Here is a 25,061-nt window from a genome sequence, read left to right on the forward strand (position 1 = left end):
AAAGGCAGATGCTCAAACTCCACAGCTTACTCATGCCAGCTTCTCCAGTAATCCTAAGTGCTAGGACTCCTCAGTTGATTCCCTTTTGCCTGGCATCCGTCCTCTTGAGGAAAGTCTCCTGGGCTCTTTCTCTCCAGGATAATTGGTCCATATGTCTCTTTCCAACATTGTCTCATCTTCACTGTTTTATTTGGCAAACTCTAGCTTTTTTCTTTTTTTAAACTCTCGGGACACTGTGATTTTAAAGGAGCTCTCGGGAGTGGGCGTTGGCACCATGGTTGAAGTCGCTGCTTGGGATGCCTGCATTCTGCACTGGCATGCCTGGTTCCAGCCTCGGCTCGGCTCCGGTCCAGCTTCCTGCTAATGGGTGCCCTGCTAGTGAGGGGAGGCGGCGGAGAATGGCGCAAACATTTGGGTCCCTGTCATCCACATAGGAGACCTGGATTGAGTGAATTCCAGGCTTCTGGCTTCAGTCCTGGCTGTTGTGAGCGTTTGGGGAGGGAATTAGTGAATGGAAGATCTCTCTCCATCTGTCTCTCTGCCCTTCACGTAAAATGAAAACCAACAACCAAAAACCCAGAAGTGAACCAATCAGCCAACCAGCCAAACGAATGAAACTTCAGTGATTTCGTTGGGAGGGTGGAGAACAGTGAGGAGTGTTGTAGCACAGGGTCTTGGAGAACGACCGTCAGCCGCTTGTCTTCCTGCGGCAGCGTTCGACATCTATTAGGTGACTGCTGCTGTGTACAGCTCTGCTCTTTGAAGGATCAAACAAACAAGAAGGCAACCTGTCGTCTCTGCTGTCGGCAGTCAGCACGCGTGGGGAGATGGGAGACCTTTCTGTTCGGAGAACGTCAGCATGGCACTGGGAACCTGAAGTGGGCAGGGCACAGGCTGGAGGAGAGATCAGTCTCGTGAACCTTAGCCCAGAAGGCTTTCCTGGACCTTTAGTGTCAGATGCTGGGAGGCGTGTGAACCAGTGGTGCCGACCCAGGACTCTAAACCACAGGAATAGGCAGAGGGGGGAAAGCAAACTGTGTGTGGGGAAAGGGAGGAAGATGATTACTGAGCAGCCCTGGGTCGTTATAAAGGTCTGAAAGGGTTAGGTTTCTGGGTTCCTTACTACCTCAAGCATAGGGAATTTTTTTAAAAGACGTATTTATTTATTTGAAAGTTAGAATTTACAGAGAGAGAGGGAGAGAGAGAGATCTTCCGTCCGCTGGTTCACTCCCCAGATAGCTGCAACAGCCAGTGCAGGGTCAGGCTGAAGCCAGGAGCCAGGAGCTTCTTCCAAGTCTCCCACGTGGGTGCAGGGGCCCAAGCACTTGGGCCATCTTCCACTGCTTTCCCAGGCCACAGCAGAGCTGGATCGGAAGTGGAGCAGCTGGGACATGAATTGGCTCGCTCATAGGATGCTGACATCACAGGCGTCGGCTTTACCTGCTATACCACAAGGCCAGCCCCCAGGGAATTTCTTTTTAATGTCAATAATTTTTACTTAATCCCACTTTATTTGAAAGGTAGAGACAAAGAAAGAGAGACACAGAGAGATCTTCCATTCACCTGCTAACTCCCCAAATGCCTACAACAGCTGGGACTGGGCAAGGCAAAAGCCTGGAGCCTGGAGCCCAGTCTGGGTCTCTTGGCTGGGTGGTTGGGACCCCAGCACTTGAGCCACCGTCTGCTACCTCCTGGGGTATGCAGAAGGAAGAAGATGGATCTGAAGCAGGGGAGCCAGGCCTTAAACCAGGCACTCGGATCCGGGATGCTGGTGTCCCAAGCAGTCTTAGCTTCTGTAGGCCCATGGGTAGAGGGCCTGATGAATATTTGCAAATATCTTTTGATAGGATGAGCGAATATTCTCCCTGCCTCCCTGGGACCAGTGCTCAAAATCTGGTCTCAGGCCTCCTTGCCCCTTCTCTGTAGCTTTCACCTGCGTACCTTTGAGAAGATGTTTGCCGTGACCCTGGAGGAGCCCACCATGCTGCGCTACGCCATCGCTTTCCCCCTGATTTGTGCCCATTTTGTCCACTGCACACATGAGATGTGCCCAGAGGAGGTGGGTACCCTGGACCCCAAGCCCTGTCGTCGTCTCTCTGGTCATATCTCGTCCTTGCCGCCCCCCCCCCCCCCCCCCCCCGCCGCCAAACCCGGCTGCAAGGATTGGCCTTGGTTCCAGGAAGGCCACAAGGATGGGTTTGTGATGCTGAGGCCCAGGTAGCTCAATCTGGTGTAGATGAGTGCTCTCCCTCCCTCTGGCTTGGCCTCTTCTGCTGTAGCAAGGGGACAGACGCAGTCGTGAGGCAGCTTCCGCTTGTCCCTCTTTCCCGCAGTACCCCCACCTGAAGAACCACGGCCTTCACCACTGCAACTCCTTCCTGGAGGAGCTGGCCAAGCAGACCAGCAACTGTGTCCTGGAGATCTGCGCGGAGCAGCGGAACCTGAGTGAGCAGGTGGGCGCCGGCCGTCCTGTTCAGGTCTCCACTCTGCCGGCCCTCGGCGCCTCCCTTCTCTGCCCACTTGGCTCGCTCTCGGATGCCAAGTTCTCCAGCTCTCAAGTGGGTCCAGGACTGTTGTGTGCTGGAGCTTCTGGCAAGATTCTTTTCTTCGCGTAGTCCCTTGTCTTTGGTCCCTGAGGGCTGGAGAGAGGTGTCTAAAAATACTCTTATTTGAACAGCTGCACGCCGAGAGAATCTGCTCTCAGTTGAAGGGCTCTGGGAGAGGAGTTTATTTTCTTTCTTTCTTTTTTCTTAAAGATTTACTTATTTATTTGAAAGGCAGAGTTACAGAGAGGCAGAGGCAGAAAGAGAGAGATCTCCTATCCGCTGGTTCACTCTGCAAATGGCCCCAACGGCTGGAGCTGCACCGATCCGAAGCCAGGAGCTTCTTCCAGGTTTCCCCGGGGTGCAGGGGCCCAAGGACTTGGACCATCTTCCACTGCTTTCCCAGGCCACAGCAGAGAGCTGGATGGGAGTGGAGGAGCTGGGACTCAAACCGGCGCCGGGACTCGAACCGGCACCCATATAGGGTGCCGGCATGCAGGTGGCGGCTTTACCCGCTGTGCCACAGCACCGGCCCCAGGAGCTTATTTTCTAATTTACTAGCCCTCCTGTCTTTGCCCGATGCACGCACACGCAGGCCTGTGACCCCAGGTCACCTGTGTCATCCATCTTTTTGTTTCTCTGCATCTTCATCTGTGGCTGGCTGGGCGGCTTGGGCAGCTCTTCTGGGGCTACACTGGGTGCTGCTTTCTCGTCTTTCCGGGTTTTCACCTCTCCTCTCGAGACTGACTCAGCACCTGGTCATGATGACGTCAACCTAAATTTCAGACAGTTTGAAAATGAGGAACTTGTTTTGTTGTTGCTCTGGAGTCATTCCGACTTCCCAGGCTTGCCACCCTTCCTGGGCTTGGGTCGGGCTTTGCAGCAACTTTGGGTAGGAGGGGAGTGGGGGCGGGGGAAGGATCCCCAGCTGCAGTTACATCCTCACGTAACCCGGTCATTTTCTCACAGGTAAGTGGGGATCAGAGACACGGCCTTTGCACAGGTGTGTGGGGGGGATTGAACGAGTGGAGGACGTTGACTATTTTGTAGGCAGCACTCCGGACGTGTAGCTGATGTATTAGTTGGTGCTTTAGGCTCTGTGCTGGGTTTTGGGTTGGAGACCCCCGAGCGAAGGAAACAACCCCTGCTCCTGGAAATGTCCCAGTTTAAGGGAAAACGGAGCGTGCAGCCATGTTTGAAAAAACATAAGTGATTAACGCGAGGGAGATACACAAATAAGTACAAGTGCAGGTGTTGCCATTACTCAGGAGGAATGACCAGCACGCAAGGGGCACAGGTGGAAAGGCTGGCCCGGTGCTGCCTCAGGCCCGACCCGAACACGATGTGTCTAGCTGATCAGAACTTTCGCAGCCCCATGAGTGCTGGCACTCCAAAGGTGGCACTCTGAGCCATTCGTGACGCTGCTGTTACTAACGGAGTTAGCTTTCCTGGAAGTGCTTTCAGAATCTACAACAGACGCTTTGCATAATTTCAGGCTCAGCTCGTCTTTGTTCATCATCCTTGATGGACTTCCGTTTGCATTTTTTTTCTGAAACGACCAACAGCTTGGACTCAAGGAATCATGACTGCAAAGTAATACCCCGCCCTGTTTTCTCGTGTGGCTTTCGCACCACCCCAAGAGTGATTCCAGCCAAGGGGTTTCCACACACGCTCCCCACATGCTCGGCAGCGTGGGAGCAGAGGGTGCGGGGTTGCGGGCGCTGACCTGGCAGGGGGCACCTGAACACGCGCTTGTCTCCTATGCTGTCTGTCTGGCTAACTGGGGTGTCACAGAGAAGAGGGGACATGCAGGACTGATGTCTGAACTAAGTAGCAAGAAATTTGATATTAAAAAAAGCCACGGGCCGGCGCCACGGCTCAATATGCTAATCCTGCGGCACCGGCACCCCGGGTTCTAGTCCTGGTCGGGGCTCCGGATTCTGTCCCGGTTGCCCCTCTTCCAGGCCAGCTCTCTGCTGTGGCCTGGGAGTGCAGTGGAGGATGGCCCAGATGCTTGGGCCTTGCACCCACATGGGAGCCCAGGAGGAAGCACCTGGCTCCTGGCTTCAGATCAGCGAGGTGTGCCAGCTGCAGCGCGCCGGCCGTAGCAGCCATTGGGGGGTGAACCAATGGAAATGGAAGACCTTTCTCTCTGTCTGTCTCTCTCTCTCACTGTCCACTCTGCCTGTCAAAAAAAAAAAAAAAAAAAAAAAAAGCCGTGAGAAGACAGGGCTGTGTCTCTGGGCACTGCGGGGGTGTGGGGACTGTCACCATGGGCAGGCTGTGGAGAAATGAGGCCGGTGCAATGGCTGTTCCATCTGGAAAAACAAATGAACAAAAAACCACAAAAAAAAAAAAAACAAAAAAAAAAAACAAAAAAAAAAAACAGCCCTTCTCCAGGATGGAACACCCTAGAAGCACAACAGAGTGATGATCTTACATGTGTTTGGAAAACATTTATGTGGGGACCAGTGCCGTGACTCAATTAGTTAATCCTCTGCCTGCGGTGCCAGCATCCCATATGAGCTCCGGGTTCTAGACCCGGTTGCTCCTCTTCCAGTCCAGCTCTTTGCTGTGGTCAGAGAGGGCAGTGGAGGATGTCCCAAGGGCATGGGCCCCTGCACTCTCCCCTGGGGAGACCAGGAAGAAGCACCTGGCTCCTGGCTTCGGATTGGCGCAGCGCCAGCCGTAGCGGCCATTTGGGGAGTGAACCAACAGAAGGAAGACCTTTCTCTCTGTCTCTCTCACTGTCTATAACTCTACCTGTCAAATAAAAAAAATCATAAAAAAAGTAAACATTTATGTGAAAGGCAGAGATGAGAGAGAGAGAAAGAACTTTGTTTTAAATTTTTCGTCAAATGAGTCGATAGGAGTTGTATACTGCCATAGTTTTACTGGTTTTGTGACCATTTAAAAATTGACTTTACGTGAGTGAAGGTGAACATTTTTCATTTGCATATTGTTTATAGCCCTTGTCTGCTTCGCTACTGGCCTACAGTCTTTGCATTCGTTGAAGTTTTTATTTAGTGGAGCGTTTAGCCTTGGATTAGAATGTAAATTAAAAATGTCATCTCAAAAAATAACAAATAAAATACAAAGTGCAAAGATGTATTTATTTGAAAGGCAGAGAGAGGGGAAGAGAGAGAGAGAGAGAGAGAGAGAAATCCCATCTGCTGGTTTACTCTCCCAACAGCCAGGAGCCAGGAAGTCGGTCCTGTGTCTCCCACCTGGGTGTTAGGGACCCAGGTACTGACTTCACCTGCTGCCTGTCGGAGCGCACGCTAGCAGGGATGGGGAAATGGGAGCATAGGGGCAGCTGGGACTGAAACCCTGCCACTCTGGGGTCCCAGGTTGCAACCTCGCGGGGCACCAAGCACCCACCGCCGGCGGAGCTGTTAGAGCTTCCTCTTTAACCAGGAAAGGCCTCCCAGGTGCCGGGGACCCCTGCAAGAGGCCGAGCCCATCCTGGGGTGGGTATTTTTGACGCTGGGCTAAAGAGAAAGGCAGAGCCATCAAGGACCGACGGTAACGGAGGGGTCCTTTCGTAATCCTTGAACGGGCTGCTGGATGGCTCCGGCGACACACCTCACTCCCTCACTCATGTGTGTCTGTCTCTAAAGCTTCTCCCCAAGCATTGTGCCACTACCATTAGCAAGGCCAAGAACAAGAAAACCATGAAGCAGAGGCAGACCCCCAGGAAAGGGGAGCCCGAGAGGGACAAGCCGGGCGCCGAGAGTCACCGAAAGAACCGCAGCATCGTCACCAAGTGAGACCTGGGCGCCGGGGGCCGAGGGAAGGTGAAGCAGCAAAGGACCATGGGAGTGGTGATGCGGATGCTGGCTGTAGAAAACACTGGTGGTAGAATTTCCTACCTTGCCTTTGAAGTCAGCATGGGGGGCACTGTTCCGGGTGGAGTACCCCTAGAAGATGTAAGGGGTTTGAGGGACCCCTCAACAGGCCTGACCCTTCTTTCCCAAACATTAGCAGGCAGGGCCAGACCTGTAACTGGGGTCATTCTGCTTTCCAGCATGGACAAGCTACACCTGACCTTGACGGAATTGGCACTGACCATGAACCACGTTCACAGCTTCTCTGTCTTCGAACACACCATCTTCCCTGCTGAGTATCTCAGCAGCCACCTGGAGACCAGACTCAACAGGTATCGCTCTCCTTGCCCGTGCTGGCGCAGAGTGGAGCCGGCAGAGCTGGCTCTGCAGGAGGTGCTGGAGTGGTTGTCCTGGCCTGGGTCCCCTGTGTCCTTACAAAAAGCAAAGAGAATCCAGACCCCTGTGGGTAGTTAACGATGAGCAGCCAGGATTAACGTGTACCGGTTTAGTCCGGTGAGCAGGGTCTCGTGCTGACGTCCCAGCTCGGACCCTGGAGCAGATGATCTAATTTGTCCTGCCCATAAGGTGAGGAATACGGTATCCACCTAACAGAATGACCTGCCATTGAGAACTGCAGATAATTAGAGAGAATAGTGAGTGTTACAACCCCGACATATAAGAGACCTTAGTAAAACAAGTTCCCCCTTCTACACTTTGCCCCTCCTTCTACTGCCCCCAAAAGTAGGAGGAACACCCCTTTTATTGACATCAGGCCTCAGAGTCAGAAATTAGGGGGTGGGGTAGGAGAGGGAAGAATTATGATGAGAGATCGGCATTCAGAGCCCTGTGCTGGAATGTGAGTTTGTTCATGGAGCACATACTCACTGAACACCTACCCTGTGTCAGGCATGTTGATAAAGCAGCCTACAACACACACACAAACCCCCGTCCCTGTGAAGCCTCCCTCCTAGTGGGGGAGACAGAGCAACAGAAGACGGAACTAGAAGACACAGTGGATGGTGGATTGGATGCTGCTAGATCAAGCAGGGGATCTCGGGTGCTGGTGGGCGGTGGCGGTGCAGGAGCTGGGGTGTCACGGGGTTAGGTAGGGTAGCTTGGGTGGGCTTGCTCGAGAAGGTGACACATGTAGGCATGGAGCCCCAAAGGGGCCGAGGGGCCAGGTGCGTGGTGACCAGGGGGAGGAGCACTGTGGGTAGAGTACGTGCAAGGGCAGTGGACATGGCTGCAGTGTCCCCGCGGCAAAGCGAGCCTGGGGGAGGCCGCAGGGTGGGGGCCAGAGAGACCGGGGATAGGCATGCCGTGTAGGTGCTTGTGTGTCACGAGGAGGGCTTTGGCTTCCGTCGTGACGAGCTGCGGCGGCTTGGCAGGTGTGGAGCGCAGCTGTAACGCGAGTTGACTCAGAATTTCACTCTGCATTAGCAGAGGCCGGTGAAGAGCCCGTGTCCGGGATTGTGGGAGATGCAGATTTAGTTTTCAATGAGGTTACTGCTTGGGGGAAGTGAAATTAGCGGGTTTCCACGCACACGTTAGCTGCACGGATGGAGCGTCTCGGGATGTCTGGAAGGGGAGTGCTGCGTAGCTGCCTGAACGCAAACCTTTGGAAGCGGGCAGAGGCTGCGGGTGCCCGGAGCACCCTGGCCGGCGTATCCCGGTTTTCTCTGAGGGTCTCTGCTGCTTGCTTCCCTGATACCATTGCCCCCATCTACGTCCGAAGACTGGACTAGAGGCCTGGCTTGGTGAAAGTGACGACACAGATGAGGCTTGCTCTCCATCTGCCCATCTGCAGTATGTTCCTGAGCGAGGCAGGGAGGGGCCTTTCCCGCTCCCTTCTCCCCTGCCACAAAGACTCCCCCCCACCCCGGAACTCCTGAACATTAGTGGCCCAAGGAAGGAGCCGATGAAGTGTGATGTTTCTCGTCCCCTCTCATTGTGAGAGCCTGGGTTCCCGGACAGTGCTTTGGAAGGAGCTGAGCGTTTAAAAAAATTTTTTTTTAAAGATTTATTTATTTATTTGAGAGATAGAGTTACAGAGAGCGAGAGGGAGAGACAGAGAGAAGGGTCTTCCTTCCATTGGTTCATCCCCCAAATGGCCGCAATGGCTGGAGCTGTGCCGATCTGAAGCCAGGAGCCAGGAGCTTCTTCCAGATCTCCCACGTGGGTGCAGGGGCCCAAGGACTTGGGCCATCTTCCACTGCTTTCCCAGGCCACAGCAGAGAGCTGGATCGGAAGAGGAGAAGATGGGACTAGAACAGGTGCCCATAAGGGATGCCGGTGCTTCAGGTCAGGGCTTTAACCCACTGTGCCACAGCGCTGGCCCCTGCTATAAGGTTTAGATGAGATAATACATACAGTAAAACCGTAGCACAGGATCCAGAACATGGTATACCCTCAGTAATTGTCGCTGTGTTTCCCGTTGTGATGGAACGATGATTTCTATCACCCAGAGCCATCGTGTGGCTGGCTGGCTACAACGCCAGCACGCAGGAAATCGTAAGGCCGTCTGAACTCCTGGCAGGAGTGAAAGCGTACATCGGTTTCATCCAGTCGCTGGCCCAGTTTGTGGGTGCGGACGCCTCCAGAATCATCCGCAACGCCCTCCTGCAGCAGACACAGCCGCTGGACTCGAGCGGGGACCAGACCATCACCACTCTCTACACCAACTGGTCAGTGCAGCGCCTGCTTTCCCCGCACACCACACAGAACCTCGGCGCCCAGGGCCCCAGGCAGGGAGGCTTGTTGCTGCTTGCAGCTCTCCCGATCGCTACCCCTTCATGCTCAGAGGTGACCGGCCCAGACTGAGTAGACTATTCTTCATAGGGAAGAGGGTCCCCTCCCCCAAATTGAAGGTGGGAATCAGCCCCCTTTCCCTTGAGATTTTAAGGAATGCAAAGTAACTGGATTTGTACCGCCTCAAGCCACTGGGTGGCGCTCTTAATCCAATATCAGCCCAGCAGGAGACAGGTGGCAGAGAAAAACTCGCTGAGGAAGGGGACAGAAAGTTTGCAAATAGACAAATGCCAACAGGGGCCGGGCAGGTGAGGTAAATGGGTAGCCTGGCCCAGGTGAGGACTTTGAGGAGTCAGAGAGGGGACACCCTCTAAAGGGGCAACCACCTCTTAGCTGCACCTGCTTGCTGCCCCACTAAATCCTGACTTTTGCCAGGTAAAAATCTGTTTCAAACTTTTGATCACTAATTTAATTGAAAAGGGAAAAAAAAGCCCATGTCGGATGGGTGGGTTTGGCGGCACCGGTGGCTAGCTTGTGATGTCTGTGGGTACCCACTGCTGGCTAGTGGCTGGGTAAGAGGCAGGGGTCGGTCAGGCCTTCTCTGCTGCCGGCGGCTGGGGCTCAGCCCCTCTGTGCTTGAGGGAAGATTTGGAGGCCGGATGACCGCAGCGCCCACAGAGGTCGGGCTGGGCACTGCCATCCAGGATCCCAGGTTCTCAGCCCAACATTCTCACTCTCAGTAGGAATTTTTTCCCTGCCCAGCAGAGCGAGGATAGGGGAGAGCAGCTATGGGAAAAGAACACAGGTGGACTGGGGGGACGAGCGGCCTGGGTCTCCTCTGCCACCCTCGTCCCTGCCCCAGCGTCCGGCAGGTTCCGCTCCCCGAGCCTCATGGATGTGTCTCTGTGCTTCTTGGCTCCCCCTGCAGGTACCTGGAAAGCCTGCTGAGGCAGGCGAGCAGTGGGACCATCCTCCTGTCCCCCGCCATGCAGGCCTTCGTCAGCCTCCCCAGAGAGGGGGAGCAGAGCTTCAGCGCCGAGGAGTACTCGGACATCTCTGGTGAGTCCAGGGCCCGGCCCCGCCCTGCCCGGGAGCTGAGCCTTTCTCCTCCACCCAGGGCAGGGGGCAGTGACTGCACTCACCTGGGCATCTCTACCTGCAGGGCCAGAGCAGGGAGAGAGCGAGGCCCAGAACTGGGCGGAGAGGGGGAAACGAAGGGGGTTTCAGGAGTCAGGCAGGGGCGGACACATGGTTGCTCTCCACTGAATGAAGACGAATGGAGAGGGCAGAGGACGAGTGGAAAGAGGAGGACTTGGCCCTGTGCTTGGGGCTTCCTCCCCAGGGCTCTGACGTCACGACGCTGTCCTCTTTAGCAATGGGCTGTGGGGCCTTCGCCCGTGACGATGGCGGGGTAAGGAGCTGAGCCGTACGGACTGTCCTGCTTCCTCCTCGTCCTTCTCCCCTGCACACAAGTCACAGGTCCCTTGTGGCATCTGGACAGGCGGGTGTTCCGGTGACAGTCCCGCTGTCCAGCTGGGCCTCCTCACAGTCCTCCCCACCCTGCTTTCTGCCTGCCGGAGGCTTCAGCTGGCCGCCACCCCACCCCACTCCACCTGCAAACTCTAGGCAGCCTCCGAAAGCAACTCTAGGTCTTGCTGACAAGTGACAAGCAGCAGGAGGTGATGCTCATTCCCCTTCGCCCACCCCCACCCCAATTTTCCTGGGTTGCCATGGTGATGGGGCAATGCTATTGCAAAAATAGATAGATGGGAAGAGAAGAATGCCCTAGGGGGGAAGAAGAGACCGGAGTACGGAGGTCTGGCCGATCAGCCCCGGAGCGGGACCATTCAGCCCCTCGTCCCCTCTCTTGGCCACGTTTGCACCAAATGAGCTGGCCAGCTGGGAGATCCTTTTATAGTTCTCAGCTCGGCGCTTCCTGTTGTAAATAGGTGACTAAAAATGTCCGCTGTCTCCTCTGGACACGGCTGTCCATCAGCCGCGGCGGCCAGTTCCGCTTCCTCTGCCGTCTGTGCGGGTGGAGAACAACTGGTCCCACCTTCAAAGACCCGGGCGTGGAGCCCCGACTTCCTTTTCTGTCTGAACTCGGTTATTCACGGTATCTAGCCTGTCTTTCTTCCAGCACTGACTTGTTGATGTTGCCTCTGGTGTTTCATGGCTTTCCCTGCGGGGATGGCCCGTGGCCAGAGATCATAGCTCTGCTTCCTGTCTGAATTGGCCGCTGGTGTTCCTGACGTGGGACTTCCCTAGGCGGGCTTCATCTAAGTCACAAAGGGCCGGAGCAGACCACGCAGAGGAGGGAGAAGGCACTGGGGCAGACTGGATGGAGGAAGGGTTTAGACGCTTCAGGGAACGTGTGCCAATCATGAAGGAAGAGGGAAAACTCGGGCAGGGAGGCATAAGTCACGGCTGTGGAGGGAGCTACGTGGGCAAAGCTCTGGCTCTGGCTGGGAAGCAGTTGTGTTTGCCGACACAGTCACGGCCAGCAGGACATCGCACCGTGTCAGGCTGTAGCTCTGGATGCGGTTCCGTGAACTTGGGCCCGCACTGCAAAACCACCATGACAGTGCCTGTGCCATGGGCCCAAGACAGCTGTCAATCAATCTCCTAATAAGCAACCATTGTTCGGATATATCTTTTTTAAAAGATTTATTTTTATTTATTTGAAAGTCAGAGCTACACACAGAGAGAAGGAGAGGTAGAGAGGGAGAGAGAGAGAGGCCCTCCATGTGCTGGTTTACTTCCCAAATGGCTGCTACAGCCAGAGCTGTGCTGATCCGAAGCCAGAAGCCAGGAGCTTCTTCCGGGTCTCCCATGTGGGTGCAGGGACTCAAGCACTTAGGTCATCTTCTACTGCTTTCCCAGGCTACAGCAGAGAGCTGGATTGGAAGTGGAGCAGTCGGGACTCGAACTGGCGCCCATATGGGATGCTGGCACTGCAGGCCGTGGTCTTACCCAGCACGCTGGCCCCCATATATATCTTTATAGTCTCAGATGGTTTTATAATGTGGTATCTTATCTGCACACACGTCAACGTTATAAGGTTTTTTTTTTTAAAGAGATTTATTTGTTTATTTGAAAGGCAGAGATACAGAGAGAGAAGCAGTGAGAGAGAGAGATAGAGAGAGGGAGAGAGAGAGAGAGGAGAAAGAGAGAGAGAGGAGAGAGATCTCCTATCTGCTGGTTCACTCTGCAACAGCCAGGGTTAGGCCAAGCCAAAGGTAGGAGCCAGGAGCTTCTTCTGGGCCTCCCACATGTCTGTAGGGGCCCAAAGACTTGGGCCATCCTCTGCTGCTTTCCCAGGCATCTTAGCAGGGAGCTGGATCGGAAGTGCAGTGCCCATATGGGATGCCAGCACTGCAGATGGCGGCTTTCCCCGCTGAGTCACAGCGCCGGCCCCCTGTCAGGTTTTCATGACAGATAGTAATTTTTTTACTTGACAAAGAGAAGCTCGGTGACTTGTTGGGGGTCTCACATCTCACAGAGTGGGTACAGCAGGCAGAAAACCCTGACGGGACTTGGGAAAGCAGAGCTGCATGAAAGAAAGAGTAAACGCTTACTGTGTGTGGTGGTAGGTGTGTGCAGGGAGGGAGGAGGCAGATGGTCCACGACCGGGGACCAGACACCTGCCACCTGCGTGCAGGGTGTCGGGTGACTCCCCTCCTGCTCTCCCTGCTGGGCGGCGTGCTCTCCATCCAGTCCCCCACCCCCGGGGCTGCCCAGGGCTCTCTGAGTCCCGGCTGGGCCTCTGTAACTCTGTTGCAGAGATGCGGGCCTTGGCTGAGCTCCTGGGCCCCTATGGCATGAAGTTCCTGAGTGAAAACTTGATGTGGCACGTGACTTCTCAGATTGTGGAGCTGAAGGTACCGTGGAAACCAGCCCCCCTCCATCCCGGGGAGAGGGATGACGAGGATGATGACCCTCCCTGGGGGTGGGGGAGAGGGGCGGGAGGCCAGGCTGGGGTGGAGGGAGACTCAGCGGGCGGGCGGGCGGGCGGCCCCTCCCCACCTCACGTCTCCGTGCTCCCGGGCCGCAGAAGCTGGTGGTGGAAAACATGGACGTACTTGTGCAGATCAGATCCAACTTCAGCAAGCCGGGCCTGATGGCTTCCCTGCTGCCCCAGCTGATGGGTAAGGGGAGGGCAGGGTGGGAAGGGGGGACAGACAGCCTGAAGGGGCCCCACCGCCACGGCCGCTGTGTCCCCTTGTCCCCTTTGTCCTAGGCGCTGAGAACGTGCTGAAGCGCATGACAATCATTGGGGTGATTCTCAGTTTCAGGGCCATGGCCCAGGAAGGACTTCGGGAGGTGAGTGGAGGGGGGCGTGGCAGGGGCCGGCCAACCCTGAGACGTGGCTTAGTCTCACAGGGGTCCTGCCAGATCCCTGGGGATGGAGGAGTTTGGGGAGCCCACAGAGGCATGGGAGAGGCCATGCATGGCTCGGGGGCCTGGGTTAAGCCTCAACTGGTTTCGAGGCCCCGGCCGCTGTCCTGGGCACTCACTTCTCTTCTCCTTCCTCCAGGTCTTCTCCTCCCACTGCCCATTCCTTATGGGGCCCATCGAGTGCTTAAAGGAGTTCGTCACTCCAGACACAGACATCAAGGTGTGTGTGCGGTGGGGGGGAACGTGGGGGAGTGGGGTTGGGACGCTCTGCTGGTGGGAAGCGAGAGATGAGGGCCTGTGAGGGAGGAGGGCGCTGGAGGATGTGCCGGGCGGCGGAGCTGGGCTTCGTGAGTTTTATTTATTTCTTTGACAGAGGCAGAGAGCTCCCATTCACTGGTTTAACCACCCCCCGCCCTAAATGCTGGCAACAGGCAGGGCAGGACAGGGGCACGCCAAGGCTGTGAGCCAGGAGCTCCTTCCAGGTCTCCCATGTAGGTGGCAGGAACCCAAGTGCCTGAGTCATCAGGTGCTGCACGCCCAGGGTGCGATGCGCTGTGCTGTGCCAAGCCAGGGTTTGAATCACAGAACTGGTTGGGTGGATCTTCCTGCAGAGAGAGGGGCACTGCGAGGACACCAGGGCCAAGGGGGTGGGAGATGCTGCTGGCGTCTCAGACAGGAGCCTGGTATTTGCTGGGGAAGACTTATCCCTTCCTTCCCCATCCCCAGCCTGCCTTCAGAGTTTCCTTTCTTTTCCTGGCCTTTGCGTCCTCCCAATTCTTAACCTTTCTGGCTCCTCCGCGTCAGTACCACCTGCTCGCGTGCCCCATTGCTACAGGAGGCAAAGCCTACCTGAGCACACAGTCACGCCCCACCCTTCCCTGACCTTGTCTTCTTTTTTTTTTTTTAAGACTTATTTATTTATTTGAAAGGCAGAATTACAGAGAGGCAGAGGCACAGGGGGAGAGAGAGAGAGAGAGAGAGAGAGGTAGAGAGAGAGAGAGAGAGAGAGAGATCTTCCATCCGCTGGTTCACTCCCCAAATGGTTGCTACAGCCGGAGCTGTGCCGATCTGAAGCCAGGATCCAGGAGCTTCCTCTGGGTCTCCCACACGGATGCAGGGGCCCAAGCACTTGGGCCATCTTCTACTGCTTTCCCAGGACATATCAGAGAGCTGGGTCGGAAGTAGAGCGGCCTGGATTTGAACCAGCACTCATATGGGATGCCGGCACTGCAGGTGGCAGCTTTACCCACTATGCCACAGCGCCGGCCCCCTCGTTTTTTGAGTGCCCTGCAGCAAACAAGTGTGTTGCACAGGAAACAGCCAAAGCCTGGGAATACCGCCCCCTCCCCCCGCCCCATGCAGAGGGCCTGCTGCTTTGTTGCGATGGCCTCCTTTAACAGAGAGAGCTGTGATAAAGGGTACCTTGCTGAGTCAGAGGAGTAAAGTTCCAGGTTAAGAAAAACGTCCTCACCTTGAGATGGAAAGAGTTAAGCCACTTCCCTGTACCTGCCCGGAACCACACAGGGGCCAAGTGGCCGTGGGGGCAGTGAGGGGCAGTGCCATCCACACAGCCGGCTTATGCAGAGCCTGCCCTCCTGCCAGGGCTGAATGCCCCAGTGCAGCAGGAGCTCAGCCAGCTGAAATGTCCTGGGCTGCTTTAGGCTCCGTGTGCCTGTACAAATAAGCAGGGGAGACGGAGAGCAGGGACAGCCTGTCCGTCAGAGAGAGAGCTTGCCGGTGCCTCAGCGGGGCGGGAAGATTGGGAAAACAGAACACGAGACTCCTCCATCATCTGCTTCTTCCTCCAGGAAGCCACACGGTCTCCTAGGTGGAGGTTGCCACAAGCAGTGCCCACTTCCAGGGCAGGAGGGGGCTTGCTAAGGGGCAGAGCTGGAGGAGGCGAGAGTGTGGCTTCTGTGAGTGCGTGGGTTGTGTCTGTGGAAAACACGCAGCGGTCTGGTGCTGGGACCCTTCTCTTTGTTTTCTCAGAACCAGCAAACTCAACTGTGGTCAGCCTCCAAAGGGCTCCCAGGGCTTGGCGTGGGAGTGGTGGTTTGAGGCTATGGCTGAGAGCCTGGTTCTAAGGACAAGGAGGGACTCAGGTGCTAAACACTGCAGCGGACAAGAAGTGCAGAGTCCCTGCTTTCAAGATCAAGGAAAAGTTTCAGTGCGGGGGTGGTGTAGGCGTCTGGGGAGTGGCTTGTGGAAGAAGGCTCTGTCTGTCTGTCTGTCACAGTGTTTCCCCAGCTCGCAAATTAAACAGGACATCCTCAAGGAAAGAAAGGTAAGGGGAGAGGAGATAAAGGTGGACCATTTGCATTTTAGCTGCTGAAGTTCAATGCTTTATGCATGTGGCCCACGGTGAGGTGAGCATTATTATCATCTCAGTTTTAAGATGAGAAAATGGGGGCTCAAGGAATTAAGTGATTTTTGGCCAAAATCACACAGTGACTAAGTGGTGTTGCTAGGACTGGAACCCCGGATTTGTCTCATTCTAAAGCCCTTTTATGCCTTCCCCTGGAAGCTAAGCCAGGAGTCTCACCTCCTACCTAAAAAGATAACTGTATACAGACTGTGTGTGCCTGATGCTAAGTCAGCAGTTCTGCTTTAAGGAGGGAGAGATAGGTTTGAACCAGGTAATCAGGGAGGGCTCCACAGAGGAGTTGAAGTCTTAGTTATAACTAAGCATCACTTAGACATAATAGAAGAGACACAGAGGAGAGAAAGGGACAGGGTAGGAGGAGGAAGGATGTGAACCAGAGCACGGAGGCAAGGGAGGAAGTGAACAGACGACGCTGGCTGCAACAGCGGGGGAAGCCTTTGGGGAAATAAGGTTGAACAAGGAAGTTTGTACTGCGGAGCATCCTGAATTCCACGCTGAAGCATTTGGGCTCTTGTTTTATCCCTGTAGAGTAGGGAGAGCTGTGAACGGAAGTTCTTACAAAGAGGATAGGGGCTGGCACTGTGGCGTAGTGGGTAAAGGTGCCTCCTGCAGTGCCGGCATCCCATATGGGCGCCGGTTCAAGTCCCGGCTGCTCCACTTCTGATCCGGCTCCCTGCTGTGGCCTGGGAAAGCAGTGGAAGATGGCCCAAGTGCTTGGACCCCTGCACCCATGTGGGAGACCCAGAAGAAGCTCCTGGCTCCTAGCTTTGGATCAGCCCAGCTCTGGCCATTGTGGCTATTTGGGGAGTAAACCAGCGATGGAAGATCTCTCCCTCTTGTCTTTGCTTCTCTGTAACTCTGCCTTTGTAGTAAATAAATAAATCTAAAAAAAAAAAAAAAAAAAAAAAAGGATACTATTCCAGAAGTTTAAAGCCTGTGGCCCAGGAATCCCAGCTTCTCATAGCTTCTGCCAAGGCCTTCTCTCTGGAATCCTCTCCAGACTCTCATTTTTCTTCCTGCCAGGTGACCCTGAGTGTGTTTGAGCTGGCATCTGCTGCAGGTGTGGGCTGTGACATTGACCCAGCCTTGGTGGCTGCCATCGCCAATCTGAAAGCTGGTGAGATTGGGGTCGGGGGGAGCAGGGACGGATGGGACCCTTGTTGAGGACGGGGAGGTGTTGGCGTCAGAGGAGCCTGTGTTTGCATGAGAGAACCATGCAAGATAGCATGGGGCGCATGCTGAGCTGTGTGGTGAAGCATCTCAGTTTCTCACAGCCGTCCTGTGCTGTCCCTTCCCATGCACTCTCTTTCACCTGTCCACTTCCTCCCAGCCTTCCGCTCGTGTCTTCTGTTTGCCATTACGTGTTCCTGCGGATTGGCGCATTCGTAGTCCCATACGAGCTCTGCACAGGGTGGAGCCAAGGGGCTGGCATCCAGCCCATCCATCACCCTGCCCTTCCCTGTTGGTGAGCGAGAGTCTTCTCTTCCTGCCTCTCCACCCGTCAGGAAGCTGGCAGGTGCCTCTGGCTGTCTGTGGGTTCTCTCCAGGACGGACCCTTTGCCATCAGCGGCTGCTGGTCCCGCCCCGGCCAGCAATGGTCACCTGCCCGTGTATGCAGTGTGTCACCGGTGTTTTCCCATGTGGTCCTGGGCGGTTCTGTGAGCCCGTAGGAGACAACTCCTGCTCGCTGACCTTCCCCTCTGTCTGCCCTCCCCAGACAGCACGTCCCCTGAGGAGGAGTACAAGGTGGCCTGCCTGCTCCTGGTCTTCCTTGCAGTCTCCCTCCCGCTCCTCGCCACCGACCCCTCTTCCTTCTACAGCATTGAGAAGGATGGTGAGTATGGGCCAGGTCTGGGCCAGGTCCATGTCTGGGGGTCGAGAGCTGAACTGAAATGCTTTCCTGGAAAATACAAACTTCCGACCCAGAGATAAAGTTCTACTTCCAAAAGCACTGGACAGTGAACTAGGCTAAAAAAAAAAATCCCCCTCTAATAAAACTTTGTGGCAATAACCTCCCCTTGACCCCAAACGCCTTTAGTCTTTTGATGCCACCTGGAAGTGGTCCAGCCTGGAAAAATGGCCACTTCCTGTTTGGTTTCAGCGGTGGGAGACTCACACTGTCCCTTCCTTTTGTCCCCTGCCCCCAGGTTACAACAACAACATCCATTGCTTGACCAAAGCCATCATCCAGGTGTCCGCTGCCCTCTTCACGCTCTACAACAAGAACATCGAGACTCACCTCAAGGAATTCCTGGTGGTGAGTGGGCTGCCGGGGGCCTGGCTTCCATCGCACAGGGTCAGCAGGGATCGGGCTGTCGGGTCTAAGCCCCCACTGTGCTCAGCGAAGGGCGAGCGGCTGCTCTGTGCAAGGCGGGTGTTTCTCTGATTCCCCTAACAACCGGCGTTGCTGCCGCCCCTTGAACACCCGGCAAGGTGGTTGCACACAGCGTCAGAAACTCTGAGTTCTGGTTCTGGATCTGCCTAACTAGGCAGCGTGGCCTTGAACTCCAGGTGCCTTCTCATTTGTAAATTTAGGGAGAATAAATGAATCCAGGTGGGGTGTGCACCTTGTCTGGATACAGATGCTGAACTTTAGCCTGGACCCACTGAATCAGAGCACCCCGGGGTGAGTGCCGGCCTCTATGTTTCTCACCCGGGTCTCCCGGAGAGTGGACAGGGCCGGTTCTCAGACTTGACTGTCCATCAGAATCACCTGGAGGCTTCCAGATTCTGTGGACGAGGGTGGGGCTGGCAAACCTGCATTTCCGGCAGGTTCCCAGGTGATGAGGCTGTGGTCTTGGGGTCTCACTCTGAGAACCCCTGGTCCAGGTTTCTAGGGCCCACAGTTTGCAGCCAGTCAGTCATTGCTGCTGCAAGTTATGTTTGAAAAAATTGTTGAAAAATGTTTTTATTTTGTAGCCAACGTTGACTCCTTCTAACTATCACCATTGATCTTCGTTTTGCCTCTGGAAAAACACAATAAATAACCTCTTGCTATTGTTGAAAGAGGCCCTAGAGTTTTCCAGCCCGAATCCTCCACGGAGGCGTCCCAGCCACACACTTCGGATACATGGTCCATTACCCGCCGCCTGCCGGCGCATTCTCAGTTAATAGGAGCTTATGCTTTTGCAAAGCGTGGTCCTGATTTAAGAACTAGGGCCTCATTTGTCTCTCTCCGGGAGGAAACACAGTAGTAAATCATACCGAGCTCTCTGGAATCATTTCCTTGTCTTGAGAAATCCACAGCAGGGCCTGTAACCCTAGTTCGAGGGGCTCTGTTTAAGCTGGGACAACCAACCCGACAGAAGGGGCTCTGGGCCTCTTAGATTTACAACAGATTCACATCAGATCTTGATCTGGAAGATGGGGTGAGAAAAAAGGCACCTCCTCCCCACCCCGGCCCCCTGCAGCCTCCCTCTTATCCTGTTTGTTTGCTAAATGCAGGTAACCTGGGGCTGGCATACATGAATCAGATTTCTTCCTCTCTCTTTGATCTGCTGGGGGCCGGGAGGTGAAGGGAGATGACAGCCGCTGGGGAGCTGACAGGAGGAGAATACTAAGGGCTCCGCTCTGAATCAGAGGCCCGCAAACAGCCCAGACGTGGTGTCTGGAGGCCGCCTGGGATTAATCTCCGGGCAGAAGACAGCCTCACCTGCTTTTGTTCTAGGCCGCCTCTTTGCCCCTTGCAACCCCGGCCCCCAGCAGCCCCCGGCTAGTGGCTGCACTGGGAGGGGACCCAAGGCTCCGGGCTGGTCTCCAGGCACCTGTGTGTCTCAGAAGCCTCCGGGACCTGCCGCTTTCCCCCCACCAACACCGATGGGGCTTCTTAACTCTCCGCCTTGATCTTTTCCTCACTTCCTGCAGCCCGAGGCTGTCCTATGGTGACCTCTAAAAAAATCTGCTGCTTTACAGAGCCTTCCCTTCCAGGTGGCGTCTGTCAGCCTCTTGCAGCTGGGCCAGGAGACTGACAAGCTCAAGACCAGAAATCGGGAGTCCATCTTCCTGCTCATGCGCTTGGTATGTGTCCTGTTCAGGCTGCTGGGGGGAGAGGGAGAAGGGCCCTGGGGCCGGGTTGGGGGACTCCTCTTTTAGGTCTCTTGGTCCAGGCCTTTGTCATCAGACAAAAGCTACCTGGTACCCTCTGGCTCTAGTCCTCATGTCCTGGGCGCCACTCTTCCCGCAGTGCTCCCGAGTCCGGCCTGGGAGTGCTGTTGGGACAGTAACTTTCTGTCCAGTGTGTGGCTTTAGTGGTAGCTTCCTGTACAGTATGTGGCTTTAGCAGTAACTTCCTGTCCAGTAGGTGGCTTTAGCAGTAACTTCCTGTCTAATAGGTGGCTTTAGCAGTAACTTCCTGTCTAATAGGTGGCTTTGGCGGTAACTTCCTGTCCAGTAGGTGGCTTTGGCGGTAACTTCCTGCCACTGCATTTCTCCTCTCTGGGGCACTCTGAAGAGGGTCCTGGTTAGCACAGAGCTGAACCGAGGGGGTGGGGCACGTGGATGGCGGCTGGGAGGAGGGGTGGCTTGCACAGAGAAGCTGGCTGGCAGGGAGCCCAGCGGGCCCTGAGTCGGGCTGCCCCTTGCTTCCCGGGCTTGGGGTGCCCCCTCCACTCTGGCAGAAAGCTGCGGCAATTCTGACTCAAGTCAGTTTTTGAAAATCTCCCCCGTCGTGAGCCTGTTTCTCTCCGACACTGGTACTCACTTTTGCTCCACGAATTGGATTCTCCAGGTGAGCTCTGCCCCTGGGCGTGGACAGGAGGGGCTCCTGCCCTGGGCCCAGTGTTTCCGAGGCCACCTCTGCCCACGGAGAGGAGGAGCTCACCCGGAGACTGGGCCCACCCCGCAGCCTGTGCCCGAGACAACCGGGGCCTGTGTGGGGTCCGCCCCAGGGCCGGTGCTGCTCTGGGAGCACATGGCTGGAGTTCTGTGTGCGGGTAGAGAAGTCTACCTGTGGGTACAGAGTCTCCCAGACTGCAGGGAGGGACCAGGAGGCTGGCTCCCCACCTTCACCACGGGGAGCCCAGACTTCCATGGGATTATGCAGGAACATGGTCACAGTGGGAGGAGAGAACCTGAGTGTGTCAGTTTACTCTGTTTAGTCTACAGTGTGTGGGCCTCTCTTTGTGCTCTAGGCCCAGGCCCAGAAATGTTAGGGGCAGGTGTTCCTGGGACCCCCTCCAGCTCTCCTTCCAGCACACGGGCACTGAGTGGTGTTTGTGCCTCAGTTTCTCCAGCTAGCAGAAAGCCTAGGGGACACTGGTTGAGGGTTGTGATGGAGGAGAGAATACATAGGGGGAGTGTGTGTGTGTGTGTGTGTGGTGAGGGCAGAGGAAGGAGGTAGGCGAGGCAGAGCACCCCATTCAGAACAGCTTGACCTTGGCAAAGTAATTAACTCTGATTCTTTATCCATAAAAGTGGGTGGTGGTCCTTAAGACTTTGTAGGATAAGAAAGTTTGAAAGTGCCTAGTACATAGTGGATTAGCTCCCTCTCTACTTCTCATTTCACGCCTCTCCTTGTTCTGGGGCAGTTTGCGCTCTGTGAGGTTGCAGGTGTCTCTGTATTGGCACTCAGCACCCGCTCTTTCTGCTTTGGGCTCCCAGCCTGGCTGCGTGTGGGGCAGGCTCTGTCCCGTGGCCTCCCAGCAGGGTCGAGTGGCAGGAGCTGAGCTGGGTACTTGGTTGAGGGAGAGACTGCAGGAGCAGGCTGCTGCCCAGCCACGCAGATGCAAATGCTGCACGGAAATGGCTGCAGGGCAAAGAGGTGCAAGAGCCTTCTCTGCTGTGCAGCTCCGAAGGCCGGCGAGCACTTGCCTCCCTGGGATCTGTCTTGCCCCCCTCCCAGTGCTGCTGGCCTGCTCCTGATGAGGGTTTTCGGGGGTGGGCGGGGAGAGCTAGCTCGTGGAACCCTGGATGTCAGAAGCACGCCAGATCCTGCCAGTTGGCTCCGTACTTACAGGAAACCGAGGCAGAAGCAGGCGAGCGTGGTACCCAGGGCCTCCCTGTGACACATGGGCCAAGGTGGCTCCAGAACCCCTTCCGGCCTCCACTCCAGGGCTGCTTCCACCTCCAAGAGCACCTACCAGCTAGGAGCCGGCCCAGTGGATCCTTCTCGAGTTCATCCCTCATTTTCCTGGACCCGAGAACAGTGTCTTGGAGAAGAGAGCTCACCTCTGAAACCCACTGAGCAAGAAATTCTTTTTAAAGAATATTTATTTATATGACAGACAGAATGTGTGTGTGTGAGAGAGAGAGAGAGAGAGAGAGAAAGAGAATCTTCCACCCACTGGTTCACTCCCCACAACAGCCGGGGCTGAGCCAGGCTGAAGCCAAGAGCCAGGACTCCATACGGATCTCCCACGTGGATAGCAGGGACCCAAACACTGGGGCCGTCTTCGGATGCCTTCCTGGGGCGTCACTGGGAGCTGGATTGGAAGCGGAGTGGCTGGGACTTGAGCCTGCGCTCTCATATGGGATGCCAGCGTCATGTGGTGAGCAACAGCTTCACCTGCTGTGCCACAACGCTGACCCCAAGGAATTCTTATCAGACGGAAGCTCAGGGCTGCTGTTTAGCCAGCAGGTTTCTCTGCCTTCAGCCAGCAGCAGTGTCTTCTCCGAGGTGGTTGTGTGTCTTGTGAACGTGCATGTGTATGTGTGTGTGGGACAGCAAAGCCTCATACATTTCAGAAGTCGGACTTGAGACACAGAAGCACATTAGAGTGGATGTGTGGGTTCTCTGTGGATTTCCAGCCGCGTGGGGTGGGCCTGGAGCACGAGTCCTCGTCCCTGACCTACCGAGGGAAATACACCTGCGCCTTCCTCAAGGGTGGGGACCCTCCGGCGTGCCACGCTAGGTTGGGGCTGCTGTTTGTGAATATGCCCTTCTCTCCCCCACCCCCAGTCTCATCCGGGCATCTTGATCCATCTTCCTGCTTGCCTGTGGGGGCTGCTGGGATTACCACGACATGCAGGCTTCTAATTAAACTAATTAATCATGCCTGCTCCTCTATGCAGTGTCCTCACTGTTCCCCGAGTGCTGTGCTGTGAGAGGAAGAGACACGAGAGGACCACTGTGGATGCCAGCCCCTCTTCCTTGGCCAGCTGTGGCAACTGCTTCTCTTGTGCGAAGCTCTACCATTCGCACTTCTGTCTGTCTCTACCTGCATCTGTGCTGCCCACCCACACACGATGCTGCATCCAGCCATGAGGAGACTGGCTCTTTCCTGCCTTTGGCTTCTGTGCCATGCAGGACCCCGATCAGGGCCGTTGTAACAGAGCTGAGGAGGCCGTGCTGCCTTCCTGGTGCCCGACAGAGTGGGGCACTTGTAGCCCTGGGGGTGAGGGGGTTCTCAGAGGGCCCCCGGGACCTGCGAGATGAGAAACAGACGCTCTGCCCGGGCTTCTCACCACCTGGCTCCGTCTATTGCAGGTGGTGGAGGAGTCGTCCTTCTTGACCTTGGACATGTTGGAGTCCTGTTTCCCCTATGTCCTGCTGCGCAACGCCTACAGGGAGGTCTCCCGGGCCTTCCACCTGAACCGGGTGCCTGCCAGCACCCACTGAAGGGTCCCTTGGAGCTACGCGAGCCTGCACTGTACTGGAGTCTGTGGACATTTGTTTGTGGGGGCGGGAGCAGGGTGAGGGGTCGTGGAGGGGTGGGGCTGGAGCCAGAGCTGAGGAGGAGATGACCGAGGCACCCCCCGGGGCTGTGCAGTGTGGTAGGGGACAGTGTGTGGGGGAAGTTGGGGGATGGAGGCCATGATTTTGGACAATGAGAAAACAGTGACAAACCAGTACCAGTTTTTACCTTCTGGGGACCAGGGCTTGGGCTCTGCATGGGTCTCTCCGACCTTCATCACTATTCTAGGATGGCGCTGGCAGGCAGGGGTGATCAATCATCATATTAAACCATAATGAGCTTATAATCCTCCCACCGGAGCTGCAATTGTCTCCTGCACATTCATTAGGACCATTAGCTCCTCTCTTCCTTTTCCGAGTGTGTTCGGCAAACACGCAGCCTGTTCCTACTGCGTGCACAGTTGGAGCCAAGGGTCCCCCCTCTTCGCCTTCAGGGGGCCTCTTTGAGGGGTCATCGTGTCTCTTTCCTTCACCCCAGTTTGCCTTGCCTCCCTGGGGCAAGGAGGCAGTGACCCCAAGAGATGCACACTGCCCACTGCTCCACTCCCACCCTGGGTGGGGAGCGCCTCCTTCCTTGCCTCAGCCTCTGCTGCTTTCTCTGGGAGCAGGGGCCGGTTTCGGTCAATTACAGCCATATGGCAGCTTGGTAGGCCAGACTCGGGCTGGCTTTCCCTCCTGTACCGTTTGGGGGTCCTCTCCCTCTTGCCTGGAGGGACCGATTTAACCCCGCACCTTCGCCTCAGCCTGGGCACAGCTGTTGCTAGGGGCAGGGATTTCTCTCCTAAATCCTACATTGCCCAGACCTCATTAGGTTGTAGGGCCTGGAGAGTGGGTATCCTTAAGGGAGCACAAGCTGTTTCAACCAAGCCCTTTTCTGCACTAATTAGAATTTCAAGTGTCAAGAGCCTCAGGCGTTCGCAATCGCACTAAACTAGATGTAGTGAACTCCGAAGCTGGGAACCGTGGCCTCGTCCAGCACCGCTGGGTGTCCACTGCCAGGGAAGACTCCGACAACTGGTCCAGAGTGCCCAGGACAGGCAGAGGCGATCAGCCCGTCGATTCATGAAGGTCATGTCCAAACCCGGGCAGCAACTGTGGGAGCCAGCCGTCCAGCCTCCAGTAAAGCTATTTTTGGATTTTGTTATGTGTGTTTTGCTTTTTCTTTCTCGAGATCCAGGCTTAGTCAATACTTCCTTACCTTGGCACCCGTAATCAACACACAAGGTTTTCTTAGCAACAGTTGTCAGCTCCTGGGGACAGAAGCAGCAGAGCGTCCTGCTTCTTGCATCAGCCGATCGTCCGTCTTTGCCGTGGGAAGGACATTGTGTTCCAAGCAGTGATTCAGTGTCAGGCCTGCTGGGGGTAGAGGGCAAAGCCGCCGAGGGAGAGAGGGCTTGGAAGCATCTGAACATCTCCCCGACCATATCTGCGCTGGGTCCTTCTGCCGGAGCGGGTGGGGATTTCTTTGCCACCTGTGGTCCAGACCCTGCTTGGAGGAGCCAAATTGAAAAATCTGTTGATGGCTAATCCAT

General features: G+C 55.7%; 1 protein-coding gene across 1 annotated transcript in view; it reads left to right on the forward strand.

The window, feature by feature from the left end:
• NCKAP1L (NCK associated protein 1 like) overlaps positions 1-24,673 on the forward strand; it is a 46,584-nt gene extending 21,911 nt beyond the window's left edge. Inside the window, exons 17-31 of the mRNA XM_002711038.5 lie at positions 1,927-2,059; positions 2,334-2,453; positions 6,164-6,309; positions 6,571-6,702; positions 8,836-9,054; positions 10,047-10,177; positions 12,902-12,999; positions 13,173-13,266; positions 13,359-13,441; positions 13,656-13,736; positions 16,923-17,016; positions 17,617-17,733; positions 18,047-18,156; positions 19,827-19,916; positions 23,323-24,673. Coding sequence (XP_002711084.5) covers positions 1,927-2,059; positions 2,334-2,453; positions 6,164-6,309; positions 6,571-6,702; positions 8,836-9,054; positions 10,047-10,177; positions 12,902-12,999; positions 13,173-13,266; positions 13,359-13,441; positions 13,656-13,736; positions 16,923-17,016; positions 17,617-17,733; positions 18,047-18,156; positions 19,827-19,916; positions 23,323-23,454 — 1,780 coding nt within the window. The 3' untranslated portion in view covers positions 23,455-24,673. The remainder of the gene's footprint in view (positions 1-1,926; positions 2,060-2,333; positions 2,454-6,163; positions 6,310-6,570; positions 6,703-8,835; positions 9,055-10,046; positions 10,178-12,901; positions 13,000-13,172; positions 13,267-13,358; positions 13,442-13,655; positions 13,737-16,922; positions 17,017-17,616; positions 17,734-18,046; positions 18,157-19,826; positions 19,917-23,322) is intronic.
• Positions 24,674-25,061: the final 388 nt, after the last annotated feature.

The sequence above is a fragment of the Oryctolagus cuniculus genome, chromosome 11 (assembly GCF_964237555.1).
Source record: "Oryctolagus cuniculus chromosome 11, mOryCun1.1, whole genome shotgun sequence".
NCBI classification, from domain to species: Eukaryota; Metazoa; Chordata; class Mammalia; order Lagomorpha; family Leporidae; genus Oryctolagus; species Oryctolagus cuniculus.